The sequence below is a fragment of the Trichosurus vulpecula genome, chromosome 1 (assembly GCF_011100635.1).
Source record: "Trichosurus vulpecula isolate mTriVul1 chromosome 1, mTriVul1.pri, whole genome shotgun sequence".
Taxonomy (NCBI): Eukaryota; Metazoa; Chordata; class Mammalia; order Diprotodontia; family Phalangeridae; genus Trichosurus; species Trichosurus vulpecula.
Window position 1 is genome coordinate 420,670,793 of NC_050573.1, and position 19,130 is coordinate 420,689,922.

Genomic DNA, 19,130 nt, shown 5'->3' on the forward strand with positions numbered 1-19,130 from the left:
GACTTGGAATTGACTTTGATTTGAGTGAGGGAGGGCTGGGCAAGGTCACCCGCCTCACTTTCTCCTCCAGAGCCATCTGGGTCCAGTGGCCAGATAGTCATCAGGAGGACTGCAGATGGCCCAGGCCTTTTCAGGTTCCCACTTTGGGTAAGGTAACGCCCATTCAGTGAATAGGCTTTTTTAAGAAGCAAGTTAAGGGATGGCCCCTTTAATTAGAAAAAAAGAAAAAAATATCAAACTTGGAGGAAAAAGACTCCCAGGGTCGCTGGGCTGTTCAAAAGAGAAACAGTTACTTTTGATATTTGTTCTGAGCCAAGAGGGCCCAAAATATAGCCATTAAGTGGAGCTTGGGCAGGGGTCTATTGTGGTCCAATCTATGAGCTTCCGAGTGAAAATGGGTTTAAGGTTTAGTCTTTGGGAAGGAAAGAAGGAAGGAAGGAATCTAGCCAATAAGCCCCAAGTTAACTGGGCAGCTTCTGGCCCTCCAAAAATGCAAACAAATATGTACAAAGCAAGCTATGTAACAGGATAAATGGAAAAGAATTAACAGAATGAAGGCACTGAAATTAAGAGGGATTGGAGAAACCTTCCTGTAGAAGGTAGGATTTTAGTTGGGACTTAGAGGAAGCCAGGGATGTCAGTAGTGGGAATGGAGGAGGGAGAGCATTCCAGGCATGGGGGCAACCAGAGGAATGCCCAGAGCTGAGAGATGGAGTGTCCTGTTGGTGGAACAGCCAGGAGGCCAGGGTCACTGAGTATGTGGTTGGGAGTCAAGTATAAGGAGACTGGAAAGGTAGGAGGGGCTAGGTTATTAAGGACTTTGAATGTCTAGCAGAATGTTATGTAATTTGTTTCTAGAGGCAATAGGAAGCCATGGGAGTTTAGGAAACAGAAGAGTTGGAATCAGGATTAGGAAGGCATTACTGAACTCATATGTTGTACTTATATTCTGCTCATTTGGTGATTAATCATATGCTGTTTTGTGATAGTTCTTGTACTGTTGTTTTTTATTATTTAATCCTAATATTTTGATGAAATGTATATATTTGATAGAAGCTTGGCCTTAGGAGTCAGGAAGATCTGCGTTCTACTCCTACCTCTGTGACACATAGTGGCTACATGCCAGGAAGAAGTTATTTAACCATTTGAGTTGGCAAAGAATTGGAAACTGAAGAGATACCACAACTCAAAAAGAGCTGCGTAGGTTTGAACATATGGGTCCTTTTCCTCTTTGTTTGATCTTTTTGGGATATAGACCTAATAGCAGTATTGCTGGGTGTATACAATTTAATTGTTTTTTGATCATAGTTGCAAATTGCTTTCTAGAATGGTTAGAGCAGTTCACAGTTCCATTAACAGCACATTCAAGTACCTATTTTTCACATAGGCCCTCCAAATGCACATTTGTGATTTTCTTTTTTGTGAACTTAGCCAATCTGATGGGTATGAGGTGGTTGCTCAGAGTTGTTTAAATTTGTGTTTTTCTAATTACTAGTAAAATTTAAACTTTTTTTGTATGGCTTTTGATAGCCTGGATTTCTTTTGAAAACCTCATATCCTTTGACTAGTAGTTATCAATTGAAGAATGTGGCTCTTAGTCTTATAAATTTGACTCAGTTACCTGTATATCTTAGAAATAAGTCCTTTATTAGATGAATATATGGCAAAGATTGTTTTGACCATTTTCCTGCTCTTCTGATTTTTAGCTGTACTGGTTTGGTCTTTGCAAAAACTTTTTAAATTTTATATAATCAGAATCATCCATTTTATTTCTTGTGAACCTCTCTTTCTCTTATTTGGTCATGAACTTTTCCCCAACTGTAGATCCAACAAGTAATTTCTTCCTTGCTCCAACTAATTTGCTTATGATTTCACCTTTTATATTTGAGTCGTGTATCCATTTAGAGCTTATGTTGGTATATGCAGTGTGAGATGCTGGTCTATACGTTTCTGCCAGACTACTTTCCAGTTTTCCCAACAGTTTTTGTTGAATAGTAAATTCTTGTCCCAATAGCTAGAATCTTTGGGTTTATCCAATTCTAGATTACTGTACTTGTTTCTGTATATTGTGTATGTACATAAGTGGTTCCACCAGCTAAACCCTGGCTTTCTTATTCTGTACAAAATCGTTTTTATGATGACAGCTTTGTTGTATAATTTGAGATTTGGCATTCTAGGCCCCATCTTCATTTTTTTTCATTGATTAGCTTGACGTTCTTGACCTTTGGTTACTTCGGATGAGTTCTGTGTTACAACCATTTTGTAAAAATGTATGCATGTTGAATTATTTCAGAATAAAAGTTTATCAGAATCAAGTTATTTTAGAAGTAAAAGAAAATGTAACATATCAAGGGAAATTAGTTGGGAGAGCTATGGGTACGAAGTTTCTTGTAGTTTAAAATTCTAGATGAAAATTAATGTAAAAGCATTTGTTTTCCTGCTGAAGTAACATTCAGTCTTACCTTTTCCTGCTTTATGAATATAAAAACTAATAAATAAGTCATATTTAGTAAAATGGAAATAAGGTTGCTTATATAATTATTTTTGCATATACCTATATTTTTCCCTTTCAGAGGGATTTTATCTTAGTGGTATATCCTATATTCAGGGTCACTTGATTCAGATCCAGATCAATGTAGTTTAATTGGTGATTCACATCTGATGTAGCTCTGTTATCAAGAAGATTTGATTAAGGAGAACATTTCTCTTCCTTGATAATATTAGATAAGCCTGTTGTAGCATTAGAAATACTATAGTTCTGCACTGGAAATTTTTTATAAATAAGTTACTATAGGTATTATATCATCTCCAGATCAGTTTCTCTCTCATTCTCAGTTCTATTATGTGTCCAGGTAAATCCTTAATTGCTGAGGAAAAGTAGTTGGTGTTGACGTGGGGAATCTGTCATCCATCCTTCCATATTATCAAGTACTAGGTAATACATTTTAGTGCTTAAAGGGGAACCATTCAAGAACACATTTACTTATGAAATTGTGGAAATAACTACAGAAATAGCTTAAAAACACCTAGGTCTACTAGACCTTGGAGAAGTATTGATTCAGTTTTTAACGGTAGTGACATTTTACCAGTGTTTTCTTTCTTTAGATTAATTAATTATAAGTTCAAAAAAGCATTTAAAGGTAAAAGCAAAAAAACTATTCTTTCCAGTCTGAATAGGACAAAGGTGAAGACTAAATTAGCTGCATAACACAATTAAATTTCTAATGTTAATTTTTGGAAACAAGCTTTTTTAATTGTATAGGATTTTTAAAATTTCATGCTTAAATTAAAAACACCTATCCTTGTTTGGCTTTTTAAAAAAAAATTGTTACCAGAGAAAAATAATCATGTGGACTATTTAGGTGTTTTTTTGAGGTGCTTTATCTCCCATGGACTTTGCAGTTATTTAGTTCAGTTATAGCTCTTAGTTTTTAAGATCATAACAAGAGAAACAATTTGTAAAATAAAAAATTAAATTAAGCTTTCCCAAGCTACTTAGATCAAATTAAGGAGTTTTTGAAATAGCATTTTCTCATAAATACCCCAAATAGTGTCTATTTTTATGATTTGCTTTTTGTCTCATCTATAGACAAATGAAATAATCACTCAGCGTATTAAGATATGTTTTATTCCCTGGCAAATAGGGAAGGTTAACTATGAAAAAAAGTAGAATTTGTGTATATATTTGCAAAACCATTTCCCTGTTTTAACGTGTCTCTGGGTAGCTTGGTGGCATAGTGGATAGAGTGCTGGGCCTGCAGTCAGAATCTTCCTGATCTGGCCTCAGACACCTTACTAGCTGTGTGACCCTAGAAAATTCACTTAACCCTGTTTGCTTCTCTTTCCTCATCTGTCAAATGAGCTAGAGAAGGAAATGGCAAGTATCTCCAGTATCTTTGCCAAGAAAACCCCAAATGGGGTCACAGTTGGACACAACTGAAACTGAACAACTAAAAACATGTCACAAAAAAAGAAATCAAAACATGTCAAATATTTTAAAAATTTGTTCCAGAAATTTAATCATTTTTCATCACTAAAAATCATAGAAATTCACAAGAAACCTAAAGTCCATATAGTGCAACCCTTCAGTTTTACAGGTGAGGAACTAGGTCCCAGATTGGTTAAATGACTTTCACAAAAGGCAATAATTTATTGCAGGGCTGGAACAAGCTAAAACCCACCTGTCTTTAGACTCAGGTCCTGGTCTCTTTTCACAGGCAATATTTGACATGTGAAGTCTTTTTGTTTTGTTTTTTTTAATTAAATATTTGTTGTTGTTACTTTGAAGTTTTTGATATTAAAGGATTTAATTCTCATGCTTTAAAATTAATATATACCCTACCTACCGTGGAGTTAATTTGTAGGATAAAAAGAAATAATCTATGTGAAAGAGTTTTGCTGGGTTGAGTGCTATGTAAATGTAAAGTATCATCTTCCCCACCCCACCCCCCCATAGTTTCTGAAGCAGTGACCAGGCTAGATTAAGATCATGATAGAAGTTACACTTCTTTATCTCAGTCTTCTTGCACATTAATATTTTCTCATTCCAATAGTATTTCTCTAAGATGTAGGTGCTTAGGTTATAGTTCATAGCTCATAGGATTTGTGGCTAGCACCTTAATAATCATCTAGTTGGAAACCACCACCTGCCCTTCACTTTTTCATTAAGGCAGGTCCCAGGAAGTTTGAGGGATTTGTCCAAAGTCACATAAGGAGGAAGTAGTAGAGCCAGCCCTGAACTCAAGGCCATCTGAATTTTATGGGGGATAAAGAAAAATTCTGGAGACTTGCTTCTCTATAAAATCTGTTTATATTTATCATAAACAATAGAATTTGAGTACAAAGGATATATAAAAGCATTTAGTCAAATCTTCAAATCTTTAAATGAAGAAATGGAGACCCAGAGAAATTTAGTGATTCACCAATGTGTACCATGGCCCTATACCAGAAATTGTCAAGTGTTGTTTCTATTCTACAACATCTCACGTCTGTCAGCCACCACTCTACTGTGACAGCTTCCTCACTGGTCTCATAGCTTCTGCTGTTTCTGCTCTGCAATTCGTCCTCCCCACAGTTGCAAAGATAATCTTTCTGTGGGATCTCATCAGTCTTCTGCTCAAGAACCTTCAATTGGTCCTGGTTACATTTAGGATAAATCACAAGCGCCTCAGCTTTCCAGGTTTATTGTTGCACAGTATTCTCCACATATTCATTAGGTTTCAGCCCAACTGGCCAACCTACTTTGGCTGTTCTCCTCACTTGATACTCTAACCCCTGTGCCTTTGTACAGACTATTCCCCGACTGAAAATGTGCATATACTATCTGGTCACCTTTGTTGGCTTCACTCCAAGCTCTCAGCAGTTGTGCTATCTCCTGTGAGAAGCCTTTCCTGAAGCTTCTGGTTGCTAGTGTTCTTTCTTTCTCTAATAAATACATACATACATACACACACACACACACACACACACACACACACACACACACACACACACATATAATATATATACGCTGATGTGTTTATGACCCCTCCTACTCATACCTTGCAGAAAATAGAAACTTCTTGAGGACAGGAATTGTTTTTCTTGGTGTCTCTTGCACATTGAAAGTGTTCAGTAAATGCTTGTTGAATTGAATAGATTAGTTTGGATTAGTTGGGCCTAGAATCCAGGTCTCCTGATTCCTGGAGTGGGGTTCTTTTTATCCTACCACTGTTAAGAAGAATTAGCATGCCAGAAAGTGTCCAGAATCTATGATTTTTTTCCTACAACTTCAGGTGCTTAAATTATTTGTGTATCCTTTGCCAACAGAGACTACAACTTCATTGCACATCTATGCCCCTTAATCAAACCCTCTAGATCAGGGTCATGGATCCTTTGACAGTCTGGTAAAGTCTGTGGGCCCCTTTTCAGGATATTTTTAAATGCATAAAATAAAATGCATAGGATTACAAAGGAAACAAATTATATTGAAATAAAGTCTATAAATAGGAAGGCTGACCATATACTATCTTGTATCATGTGCTATAATTCCAGTAATTTTGATATAGGAAAAAGAATAAAAGATGTTTCAAGATACTTATAACAGCTGTAATGCGTTAAAACTTGTTTGGTTTGTTCTCTACATTCGTACATTTCTATTAGAGCTTAGTGAAAATAAAAGTGTAACTTTTTTTCATCCAAGTTTTATCCACACAGCCTTTGGGGGTCCATGCACTCCAAGTTAAGAACCTCTGCTATAGACCTTCATTCATCAGTGACACGTTTGGTCTTGCAAATATTGGTACAGTATTATAAACTATTCTGAGAATAAAGAAGGCCACAAATTTTGAGGCAAGAGAAGTAATTAAGCCTATATTCTACATGTTTGACATTTCATTCAGTACTGTAGAAGAAAAAGTGTCTCCATCATTGAACTTTCTCATCCCTTATTCAACCTTTTTCGTGGCCTATCAAATAAATACTATTGGGAAATACTTGTCTAGACTCCTAAAATATGTTATGTATAGGATTTAAAGCCCACCTAGAAATTCCAAAGAATACAAAGTACTATGACTTGATTCTACAAATTCTGTGAAACGATACTTCCGTAAGGATTTATCATTATCCATTTTCTTTTTAGTGCTGTTTAAACTATTGAAAAAACATAAAAGCATTATTAAGGTAGATTGTCTTGATTTAAATTATAGTGCTTTAGGGTTAGAAGACATTCCTAAGAGATTGTGCCTACTTCTCAGTGAAGATTGTTATCAGTTGGGAAAATCGTGTAGGATGCCTAATTCAAATTTTAGGGAGCCAGCATTTTCTGTGGAGAGTTGTGAGCTCTGATATTTGCTTGTGTATCTCATTTTACTGCCAGTTTGCTATTTCATACTGGCCTGTTGCTTTTTCTACAGTGATTTAAGACTTTTACAAATGATGGTTCGAGTTTTATTATGTTGATCTCATACACATGGACAAGTAACATAATGCTGTCATCTTATGAACTAAATATGACCTTAAAATGTAATCAAAATATACCAAAAGGTTTCCTCAAAAATCTCTTTCAGGCTGTGGTGATTTTATTTATCTTGACATTCTAGAAACTATAAAGAATACTAAGCAGAATAGGAAAATTGTTGAATATGCTGACAGGTAGAATGTGGCTTTAAAAATTGTAATATGAAATAAGGTCAGAATATTTCACTAGATGAATTGGCTTATTTTCTTCTCATAGACAGCTGTGAGTGGTTTATCATTTGAATTTGACCAGCTAGAAATAAAGCATCATAAAACTGCAAACATTGTTTAAGTGCTTTGCTTCCTTTGTACAGCTACTTAGACAATGCTTTAAAACTGATTTCCCCAGCAAACAACCCCATGAGGCAAGTAGTGTGTTATCCCATTTTAAAGGAGGAGATAGGCCCAGAGACATTGTGACATGTTTCATAGTAACCTAACAGATAAATGTCCAGATCTCCTGACTCCAAGTCTCATGTTCTTTCTGTTCTACAATGTTGCCTCTTTAACACTCAGTTAAAGAATTGTGTTTCTGTTTGACTTAAAACTTAACTTCCCTTAACCAGATAATTGATTTGAAGCAACAGTACATAGTGAGCATTGGACATATAAGTAGAGAGAGATATTTGTGTTCAGATTTTGCCTCTGACAGATTAATTAACTGCAAGACCATGAACAAATAAGCATCTCTTTAGGATGATTTTTTTCTTCTGTAAAACAGGGAACAGTGATACTGATTTCACTGGTCTGTGATGATTATATGTAAAGTGCCATTTAAATGTCAGCTATTATCATTTTGGTCATAGCTCATTTGAGAAAAGACATTTTCATCTTTTGACCTTTTTGTAGTTTCTTTTACAAATTCATTTTTTTTTAAAAATTTTTATACATTTTCACTGTCTGCTTTAGATTGTTTTCCTACCTAGGTTAGTAAGATTTGGAACTGAAAAAGAACCTTCAGGTTCATCATGGCCTTACTTCTTGATAAAAGAAGAGACTAAATGATCTTTATAAATGACTTGATATACATAGTGCAAGATGTAGATGTACTAAGATTAGTTTTGTACACAACCATCCATCTTCACTCATTTTTCGCTCTGGCCTCCTCGTGCTTAGAATGTTTTTCTGGCTCCTTTCAAGACTGGGCTCACATGTTCCTACTTTGAGCATAAAGTAGGCCTTCACTGTTTTCTCCCACTGCTGATGCCTCATCTTCAGTTACCTCTCCTGGGCCTTTCTTTGTAACCCCAGAGCTTAGCATGGTTCCTGGCACGTAGTAAGCACTCAACAAATGGGACTCCTTTACCATTCCATCATGAGCATAAAATTTACTTAAATACTAACAGTTTTCAAGATTTTCTGCTTCATAGCTCTGAACAACTGGGTAGTCAAGATATAGGCATTTTATGCCTGAAAAGTATCAGAAATAAAATGTGTAATTTTTTTCTATTTTAGTCGAGATATGGAGAATAAAGAAACTCTCAAGGGATTACAGAAAATGGATGACCGCCCAGAAGAACGAATGATCAGGGAAAAACTCAAGGCCACATGTATGCCAGCCTGGAAACATGAATGGCTAGAAAGGAGGAGCAGAAGAGGCCCTATGGTAAGTAGAAAAACTTATCTGTGTGCAGTTGGAAAATTAAGCAGTGTTGTAGGCCATTTCCCCCCCCCCCTTTATTACAGTTAGATTTGTGGTAATTTGTATACAAAACAAAGCAACTGTTTTGGAAATTTTAACTGGAATAGTTTGTTGGTTGTTGATCAAATAATAGCTTTCTGGCTTTAAATTAGAAACAACACTGCCCTCTAATGTCATCATTTGAAGTATTTTTGTTAGAATCCATTTCTCTTTTCTTAATATATGAAATTATTTTGTATTTTCTTTTTTCCAGATTATAAGGGAGCACTTTTAATCTTAATTCCCAGAAATATCCATGTTGAGAAACAACTTAATGCTGTGATTTAACAAATGCCTACTGAATGGGAAAGAAGTAAAATTAGTCTATTCTTAGTCATAATTGGGCTTCCTTAAAAGTTATGTGAATACAGTTTATTAATGAAGGGAAAGCAAAATTTCATATGTATTTTTCATATTTCCATTTTTCTAATTTCAAAATAAACAATGGGGACACTTTTGAAATTCATCTTCTGTTATATGCTCAAACTTAATAATATTTAAATGTTAACTACTTCATTAACCTTTTAGAAATGTAGATGGGTACTGTGAGCAGTGGCATACTGGTAAAAGTTTAACAACTAACAGTGCCAAAAAAAAGTATGCACAATAAATTTAATCTGCATCATTAACATTTTCACCTTCACTTTATTGAAGCACGACGATCAACAAGAGAAATCAAGCCCCGATTTGTAGCATTTGCAATGTCCAAGGTGTAAATGCTTGCCCTGAAAATTAAGTAATAGGCAGGGCAAGCCCATCCCTGGGTACAGGCCAGGGGTTCTTAACCTTTTTATTGTCATGGTCCTCTTTGGCATTCTGAAGCCTAGCAATCTCCTTCTCAGAGGAATGTTTTTAAATGTGCAAAATAAAATACATAGTATTATGAAGGAAGCCAATTATATTGAAATATAGGTATAAAATATTTTTTAAACAAGTTTACAGACCCTTAAAGGGTTAGGAGCCCCTGATGAATAGACAGTCATTGATTTCATAATATTCAAATTCTGAAGGGGATACCATTGCTTACAAATTTAGTTTTTAATGCCTCTCTTGATTATGCTAAAACAAATCCTTGTTAATTCACCTGCCATCTTCCCCACCCCCAGTAATCTACAACTCTTTCCCTTGTAAGACTTGACTCTTTCCTTCTATGTCAAAAAAGTAGGAGTATCTCCCCTTTCAACTCCTCTACCCCTTTCCCTACTGAAATAAATGTGCAGAGTAATTTATTTCATTTAAGGAAAATCATTTGGAGATTTCAACTTAGTCATAATTTTTAAAAAGCTAGTTTGTACCGAGCACTTAGAAAAGGGAGCAGTGATGCCTTCAGATAGTGAGGCAATGTAACATAGTCCATAGAGAGCTGACCTCAGAATTAGAAACTTGGATGCATCATGTCCTGGACACTCTGCCTACCAAGCCTGGCTATAAGATCAGGTGCCAATTTGTATTGTAAGGGAAATGGCTCTTTACCCAGACAGAGCCCTTTCTAATGAAATCACGGGTCCAGTTCAAGAAAGAAAAAAAAAGAGAAAGAAAGAAAGCAGTGATTGATGGAAACCAACCTGCTAAATTAAATTTCTTTTCTTTTTCTTTTGATCAGGTTAGCACATAGATATGGTACATCTTGATTTAACAATGTGTTTGACAAGGTCTTATAATGGAAAGAATATTGAATGTTAAGTCAAAGGACCTGGGTTTAGAATCCCAGCTCTGCTCTTGTTTTTGAGTCCTTGGATAAATCACTTAACCTCTCTAGGTGTCAGTTTTCTTATCTGTTAAATGAGGAGATTGGAGTAGATGAGCAGTTCTTGAAGTGTAGCCCAGGGACTTTGGGGGGATCCCTACAACCATTTCTGGGGGTCTTTGAGGTCAAAACTATTTAAGACAAGATGTTTTAATTTCTAATATAACAATTATCAATAGCTATAATCCACATAAACAAAGCTATTGAGAGTCAGTTTTTTTAAGGAGTGGTCCTGAGACAAATTTGAAAACTGTTAGACAAAATGATCTCCAAAATGATCTCCAACATCCCTTGCAATGCTTAGTACATTGCCAGGCATATAATGAACACTTAATAAATGCTTATTGACTTGACTGATCCTATGGTCCTAGAGCTACAGGTTACATCATAAAATACTGATTTGGAAGAGACTTTTTTGTTCATCTGATATAACACCTTTTAAGATCAATCTCTTGCAACATCCCTGACAAATGATCACCTGTTTAAACCATTTAAATCAAGGATTCTTAACCTGGCATCCATGACACAAAAGATTAAGAACCTCTGACTTAAATGACAGTCCAGCTGCATGTATTTGTAGCTGTTTGAACCACCATACCACCAATATTAATAGCTATCAGTCTGGAGAGAGATCTATAATCTCAAGTGTGGGATTCACCAAATATTTATCAAGCACCTACTGTATGCCAGACAGCATGCTAAATGCTGGGGATACAAAGAAGGCAAAAGTAATGAAACATCTTTGGATTAAATTTTTTAAAGAGGAAAAACATTATGTGATAGACATAGACTCTTGGTTTTTATAATACTCCACTTAACTGATCTTGACTTAATTAACTCAGTATTTCTTGAGGATTTACCAGTATTGTATACTAAGTGTTAGGCTAGGGGAACAAAATAAACAAAAATACAGTCTTATCTTCCAAAGAGCTTGGAGTCAAGTTGTACAGATTAACCTAGGCAAAACTGTCGGTACTAATTGCCTGATGCTTTTTGTACTACATTTTAATTTTCATTTCATGGAAGAGATATTTGAGATATGTTATTCAAGAAAAGCAATACAAGATCTAACATAATATCTAACTGCAAGAAACCATTAAGAATGGGCTTTTTATATGACTATTGGTAGGGCAGGTCTTTATAATCCAAGGTATAGAACTTTTTTATATACAATACAAAATTCTAATTTATATAGAATTCTATATAGAATTCATTAAATCTGCATCTTCCAGTTTTTGCTTCTTGGTTTCCTTTTTTTTTTTTTTCTCAAGTAATCAAAATGTATTGAATACTTTCTGTTTAGGTGGTAAAACCAATCCCTGTAAAAGGAGATGGCTCTGAAATCACCAAATTAACACCAGAATCTCAAACTGAAGGGCATGCCAATACTTCTTCACCTACTCCAAAAGGAAGGCGGAGTCCTTCTCCTAGTAGCTCTTCATCTTCAAATCGTACTGTTAAATCAGAATCTCCTGGAGTAAGAAGAAAAAGAGTATCTCCAGTGCCTGTAAGTAAATACTTCACTAACCATTAAGTTGCCTGAATGTTTAGTTTTTATATATAATCCATATGGGAACAATTCTTTATAAAATTATAATTACTATATATTGAGAAATTAAAATTTGAGAAGGAAATTACATGTTGGAAGGTATTTTGCACTAAGAACTCTTCTTGTACTGAATTGTCCTAAGTATGTCATTAACAGAAATAATGTTATAAAAAAGGGCCAGATAAGATAAAATATTTCCCAAAGGAAAGACTGGTGACTATCCTCGTGACCCTGTAGCTAGAGATTGCTACAACTCTATTCCTGGACAACTTAGAAGGTCATACTTCATCTATTGTATAAATGACTCCAAGTTCTAATGCAGGTCTCTTTAAAAACAGTTATCTTAATGGACATTAGGGACTGTGTGTTCAGAATTCTGAAGCCATAATAAAAATTATAGTTTCTGTTATCATTGAAGTTAAAGGTGACAGTTAATTGATTTCATGGCTGTGATCCTATTACCAAGAGATTACCCAAAATGGTGAACGTTGAGCCTTGTGCAGGGCAGACTGTAGAGGGGTGGGTGCAGCAGCAGAATGTGTGGTGTATGATACCACCTCTCAAACATCTTCGGTGAAATCCACCTTAAAATTAAGTTCTGCCCTTACCCCACTCCTTTTCCAGGAGTAAATAATAAATAGTTGAGTGATATTTTTAGTGATGTTTTAAGTGAATACTGTTTCCTAGTGTTACTATCACATGGGAGAAAATCAGAGGTAATAAATGAGTTGTGGAGAGTAGCAGGGCTTTTTCTTTTGTAAGTTTGGGTGACCAATATTAAGAGGAGCTACATAAATTGAGAATTTTACATTAAAGTCATTGCTTCCAACAATGTAAACCTTGTTTTGTATGTTTGTAACACAGCCATAAAAATTGGTAGATATTCAGAAGTAGGCTGTTTCAGTGTATTATTGATTATTTATTGCATAGATAAGCAAGTTCCATGGAAATTAATGGTATGTAGCAAAGTGTTAACCGAATTGGACATCCATTTCCAGAAGAGCTGCCCTGAGTATATAGCTTAAAACCTTACTTGCGAAAAATAAGTCATACCCAGGTTCCACCACTAAAATACCTGTCATTCCGTGTGTGTGTGTGTTGTAAAATATTTAGTTTGTTGGGTTTTTTTGTTTTGGACTAGACTTAATATTGTAAGTGTGTACGGAGCTCTCATTGAGGAACTCTATCACCACTTGCTCTGACACTTACAGTCTTAAAGAGTTGTTCGGGTTACTGAGAATTAAATTGTCTAGTGTCAGTCAGTCAACATGTATTAGAGATGGCACTGGAATACAGGTTCCTGAATCTGAGACCAGTTCTTTACTTACTAGGCCATAACACACTCCCCTGCCCTCTATCTTTCCCTTCTTCCTTCTTACTTTCCCTCTCTTCATTCTCTTTTTCCCTTCTCCTTTTGTCTTCTCCTTCTTTTTCCTCCTCCTCCTCTCTGTTACACACACACACACACACACACACACACACACACACACCCCTTTTACTATTTTAGCTTTAATTTCTATAGTATATTTTCCAGAAAGCTCTTTTTTTTTTTAATTTATGGGCTTTTTAGATTTGTTGTTTTTGCAAGGTAATTTAATGAACAGATGGTGTGGATATTCTACTACTAAAAGCTCTAATGACTTGATCATCAGTTATCCAAATAACTTGGGCATAAAAGTCATCTTTCGTGAAATTTCAGTATTTCAGGCAAAAATGCATTTTGCATTACATTTTTTTCACGTTTGCTGTCTACTAGTCTGCGTAAATGTGGTAATACTACTATTTATAACCCCTCTTCTCTATAAAAGCTTCTTGAAAATTGAGAAATTAATAGAAATCAATGTTCTAAAGTTTCAGAGTGGGAGAATCACACCACCCCGAAGAGCTCCATCCCCAGATGGCTTCTCCCCATATAGCCCTGAGGAAACAAATCGCCGAGTCAACAAAGTCATGCGAGCCAGGTTGTACTTACTGCAGCAGATAGGACCGAACTCTTTCCTAATTGGAGGAGACAGCCCAGACAATAAATACAGGGTGTTTATTGGACCTCAGGTAGGAAGCATTTTCATCTTATTAATTCAGGTCAACAGACATTTATTAATGTATTATGTGCCAGTAACCCTGCCATGCACTGGGAGTTGAAAACAAAATGAGAATACTAATTTCTTAGTATGTGATATTAGCTTAGGGTAAAATTTTAACCTTCTTAAAATTAAATCATTCCCTGTCATAACTAAATACATTTCAAAATAGGTCTTGCTAAATAAATGATTCCTTAAAGTAAGTGTTAGGAAGGGTTATTTTACCTGTAAAGTTTTAAAAAACAAATTTTGTTAACACATTCACTAAAATTAACTTGTTAATTTTTCTTGCCTTAATATTTGTAGTGAGTATGCTTAGGATTCACAACCACATGAATGTTTGTAATTTAAAAATAAAATAAAACATTGGTATGATAAATGTTGAAATATAAGAACTAAAATACAGTAATAATTCAGCTTGTTAAAAGCTACATTTGGAAATTCCAGCAGAGCCACAAATTTACCTGTGTATTTTTCTCAATATTTAGACATGCAGCTGTGGGCGTGGAACATTTTGTATCCATCTGTTGTTTGTTATGCTCCGAGTATTTCAACTAGAACCCTCAGATCCAATGTTATGGAGGAAAACTTTGAAAAATTTTGAGGTATTTTATAATGTTTTTATTCTTTGTTGTTAGCAATTTTAAAAAACTAGGAAGTTAGTTCATATCTTGAGCATGATTTTGAAGTAGTTCGTAATCATTTTTAAGGTGCAAAAGTACATCTCATTTAGTTGGTGGTTGGACCATTGTACCCCTTGCATTACATTTTTAGAAGCCATTTAACGGTTGTTTTGCTCTTTGCCTAAACAATTTTATCCATTTTTAAAGGTCAGTGAACATGTGTTTACTTATAATCTCTTATTTCTTAATCTCTTGCATCAGTTTATTAATCAACTAGAGGAAAATGAAGATTATCCGTTTTGAGACACCTAGAATCAGCACCTTTATGTATAAGAACGTAGCATGAATATCATTATTACTGTCTTTTTCCAATGTCAGGTTGAGAGTTTGTTCCAGAAATATCACAGTAGGCGTAGCTCAAGGATCAAAGCTCCATCTCGTAGCACCATCCAGAAGTTTGTATCACGCATGTCAAACTCTCATACATTGTCATCACCTAGTACTTCTGCATCTAGTTCAGAAAACAGGTCAGTACTTTTTAAGGAATTAAAAGCTTTATTCTCTGGTTACTTTATGATTTTAAGGGTATGTATATCATTGTTCATTTACTTGAAAATTATCCCCACTTGGAATCACTGCACTTTTGGAGTGAGAAAGTTAAAAGAATAAAGCATATTAACAATTGCAGTGTTTAAATGTGGAAATTTTCCCTTTAGATTATAATATTAGAAAATGGCAAAATAAATGTCTGAATACAGTACTCTTTAGAGCGTACAAATGCTTTCACATACTTTACCTCATTATAAGGTAGAAGGTTATCAGATGTAAGGTATCATGTCACATATCTTATATCATTTGAACCTCCTAACAATCTCCTAACGTGGGTAGGAAAAACTATATCCCCATTTGATACATCAGAGATTCTTAATCTTTTTTTTTTTTTTTGCATCAGAACCCTTTATAGAATAATGTTTTGTTTTAAATGTATGGCATACATAGGATTACAAAAGAAGCTAATGGAATTGAAATAAAGATGTAATTTTTTTCCTATCCAAGTTTTTGGGTTAAGAACCCATTTTCTCGGAAGAAGGTGATACTCAGGGAGATTGTAAGTTCCCCAAGATCGTACTTAGTGTTCATTATACAAGCATTTGTTAAGTGCCTCTACTGTGTGCCAGGTATCAAGTATAGACATCAAAAAACAAAACAGTCCCTGTCCTCAAGGATCTTTTTTCTATTGTGGGGAAATAGCACATATACAGAAAATTAAATACAAAGTAGATACAAAGAACCTTCTGAGTGGGCCAGTAGCAGTACCTGGGGGCTGAGAAGAGAGAACACGAGTAGGTCCCCTGAAGGAGGTGGAACCTCAGCTGAGCCTTGAAGGAAGCTAGGTGGGCAACAAATGAATTGTCTGTACGCAGGCACAGGAATGAGTCCATGAGTGTCCTGTGTGCCCAATAGCAAGCAGGCTGACTTAGGGTTAGAATCAAGAGTTCACTTTGTAGCAGGTAGGGAAATATTTTATAAATACAATAGATAAGGAAGCAATTCTCTGAAATTATTTTTGGTATCAGTTAACATGTTATCAATATGTTCCACTTTTTATAGATGCTTTTAAAGAACCATATCATGTTATGTTTTGCTAATGGGGACGAAAATAGGTTGGTTTTTTTTTCTGAAGAGATTAGGGAAAATAGCTATTAATAAATATTAACTAATAAATATTAATAAATACTTTTTTTTGGAGGGGGGAAGGCAGGGCAATTGGGGTTAAGTGACTTGCCCAAGGTCACACAGCTAGTAAATGTGTCAAGTGTCTGAGGGCAGATTTGAACTCCGGTCCTCCTGACTCCATGGCTGGTGCTCTACTCACTGCGCCACCTAGCTGCCCCAATAAATACTTTTAATAAATAAAATTTATATTAATGCTAATATAAATAGCTATTAATGAGAACCAGTTGCCATCCAAGCAGTCAATTCATATTCTCATTAGATCATGAGCTTCTTGAAAGCAGGGACTGTCTTGTGTTTCTCCTTGTCTTCCCCAGCACTTGGCACAGTACCTGACACATAGGAAGCACTTAATTGACATAGTAGGTGTTTGCTGACTCTAATCAACATGTTCTAAAAGCCTCAAAGAATGGCAGAATTAAAGGAATACTGATGTAAGATTCTAGTCCAGTTAGGACATAGCCTTATCATTGTAATAAAAACAGAAGTGTTCCTGTTCACCTATGGGGTTTTTATGGTTTATGAAAAGCCGAAGTAACTGAGGCCCATTTGGGATTGAGAATTGCCCAGAGTTGCATAGCTGAATCACTTGTAGAATGAGAATCACAGCTCTAGAACTGGAAGGGATTAGAAATGTTCTGCCCAAACGTGTCACTTTACAAATGCAGAAATGGGCCAGGGAGAGAAAGCGCTTTTCTCAGGAGTCCAGGGACAGAATCAAGTTTTGAACCCAGATGCTCTGATTCTTTTTCTCACTTTTCTGTAATAGTCCCTTACTGCTGGAACTTGGACTTGTTCCCAGTGCTTCATCCGCAGACCGCACAGCTTCATGTTTGACGTCTGTTGGCTTGTATCCTCCTTTCTTCTGTAATCTTACTGTACCCTTTTCATTTATTTTAGGGGGAAATATTGGGATGTGGCAGAGTGGGTAGAATGGAAGACCTGGGCCCAAATCTTCCTTCTGATACTCTCTCTGTGGCCATAGAGAAGTCCTTTCATCTCTCTAACCTTGTTTCCTCTGTAAAATGAAGCTAATCTTACCTAAGAGCCGCCAACTCACAAGGTTGTTGTGAGGCTCAAAGGAGAAATGTTATATAAAAAACTGCAAATTTGTGCTACATAAATGGCCATGGTTAATACTATGAAACCTAAAACCAAGTGGCCAGAATTAAAACAGGAAATGTGCTCTCAGGAGAGGAAAGGGAATCATCCAAACACTGGTCAGAATCTGGGATTTTTTTAAAGGTTATATCCAGGAGAGATAGTAAATACATTGGTGGAACCCTCCTCTCCATACTCCCTCTCTTACCCTCTTCTCCCTTCCCCCACACTCCAAATGGAAAAGTTCTATATGGAGAAAGATATTTGTCACTCATGCCCACACATTCACTTCTAGATTATACCAGCAATCTGACTGGATTGGGCAGTTTTATTTATATTTTTTTGCTTGTGATTTTTTTGATGTTTGTTTAAAAATTTCAATTGGAATTAATTTTGTTTCTTATCGTAGACTAACACTACATAAATCCTATCTGAATTTCTGGATTTATAATACTGCTTGGTTTCCTTTAAATGCCATTACTCTTTTTTAGTTTTCCAGCATCTGTGTACAGGTATGTAGTTCAGGGACAAAATGTGATTATAGCGTAGTAGAATAGGAGAGAAACTGGCAGATGTTTTCGTTTTGTAGTTTTTAATGTGATTCTGCTGACCTTCGTAAATAGGCATGTGTGTATGTGTTTGTATGTGTGTGTTTGTTCATGTGTGCGCACATCAGAGAGCTTTGTTTGCAGCCTCTTGAGCCTAAACACTGGGCAGAACAACTTATAGCAGGCATGGAATATAAGGCAGGGATAAGTGCCCATGAGTGAAAATCTGACTGATTCAAAGAATCTGTAATTTGCAGGACTAGGTTGTTGTATTTTTCTTTTAGATCTAACCTGCTGTGGTCTCAGTTCTAGTCCCAGCACTTCCACAAATTCATTATGATGTTGGTTACTTAACATCTCTGGGTTTCATTCTAATTTTCCTTATGAAAGTAGACATGTCATTCCTCTATTCTTTTTTAGTAGTTCCCTTCTGCCCACTAAATAAAATTAAAGCTGCTTTCTTTAGCATTCCCTCCATAGTCTGCCATCACCTTTATCTCATGAGGTTGTCTTCCAAATACTCTATGCTTCAGCCAAACCAAACTTTTCTGCCCCAGTTCTTTCCACCTAGGCTATTCTTCTCCTTCTATATTCCTTCTGAAATTCTTCCCATTCTTTAAAGCCCAGTTCAAATGCCATCATATGAAGTCTTTCATTATACACTTTAGGTAATGATGTTCTCCCTTGAACCAACGAAACACTTTTTTGGTACTTCTATAATGAATTTATGTAGTATTTCATATTATAGCTGTATCTGAGTTTGTTTCCCACTTTTGCAAAAATGTAATCTCCATAAGGATAGCCATATGTTGCAGAAGTGACCCTGAGTGACCAGATTACAGTATTTCTACAGTTTAATAGATAGTCTCCAGAGCTCACTGTGGCCAAAAAAACCCCCACTGATCAGTAGCCTCATCTACCTACTGATGAGCCTCTCTGAACTCGGAAGGACTTATAGGAGCTTGTGTTTCACTGGTATTGCCTCAGAGAACACAGGATCATCTCAATGGTGAGACTTTAGAGTAGGTCATTAGTGGAGGCCTTAACTTGCAGTAAAAGCTTAGTTGTTG

The 19,130-nt window shown here is 35.8% G+C and overlaps 1 protein-coding gene across 2 annotated transcripts in view; it reads left to right on the top strand.

The window, feature by feature from the left end:
• MAP3K1 (mitogen-activated protein kinase kinase kinase 1) overlaps positions 1-19,130 on the top strand; it is a 70,665-nt gene that overhangs the window by 32,099 nt on the left and 19,436 nt on the right. Inside the window, exons 2-6 of one of the 2 annotated variants that reach the window (XM_036762374.1) lie at positions 8,452-8,602; positions 11,728-11,931; positions 13,825-14,025; positions 14,543-14,659; positions 15,056-15,204. In XM_036762374.1, coding sequence (XP_036618269.1) covers positions 8,452-8,602; positions 11,728-11,931; positions 13,825-14,025; positions 14,543-14,659; positions 15,056-15,204 — 822 coding nt within the window. The remainder of the gene's footprint in view (positions 1-8,451; positions 8,603-11,727; positions 11,932-13,824; positions 14,026-14,542; positions 14,660-15,055; positions 15,205-19,130) is intronic. The other variant, XM_036762381.1, reaches the window with a different exon arrangement.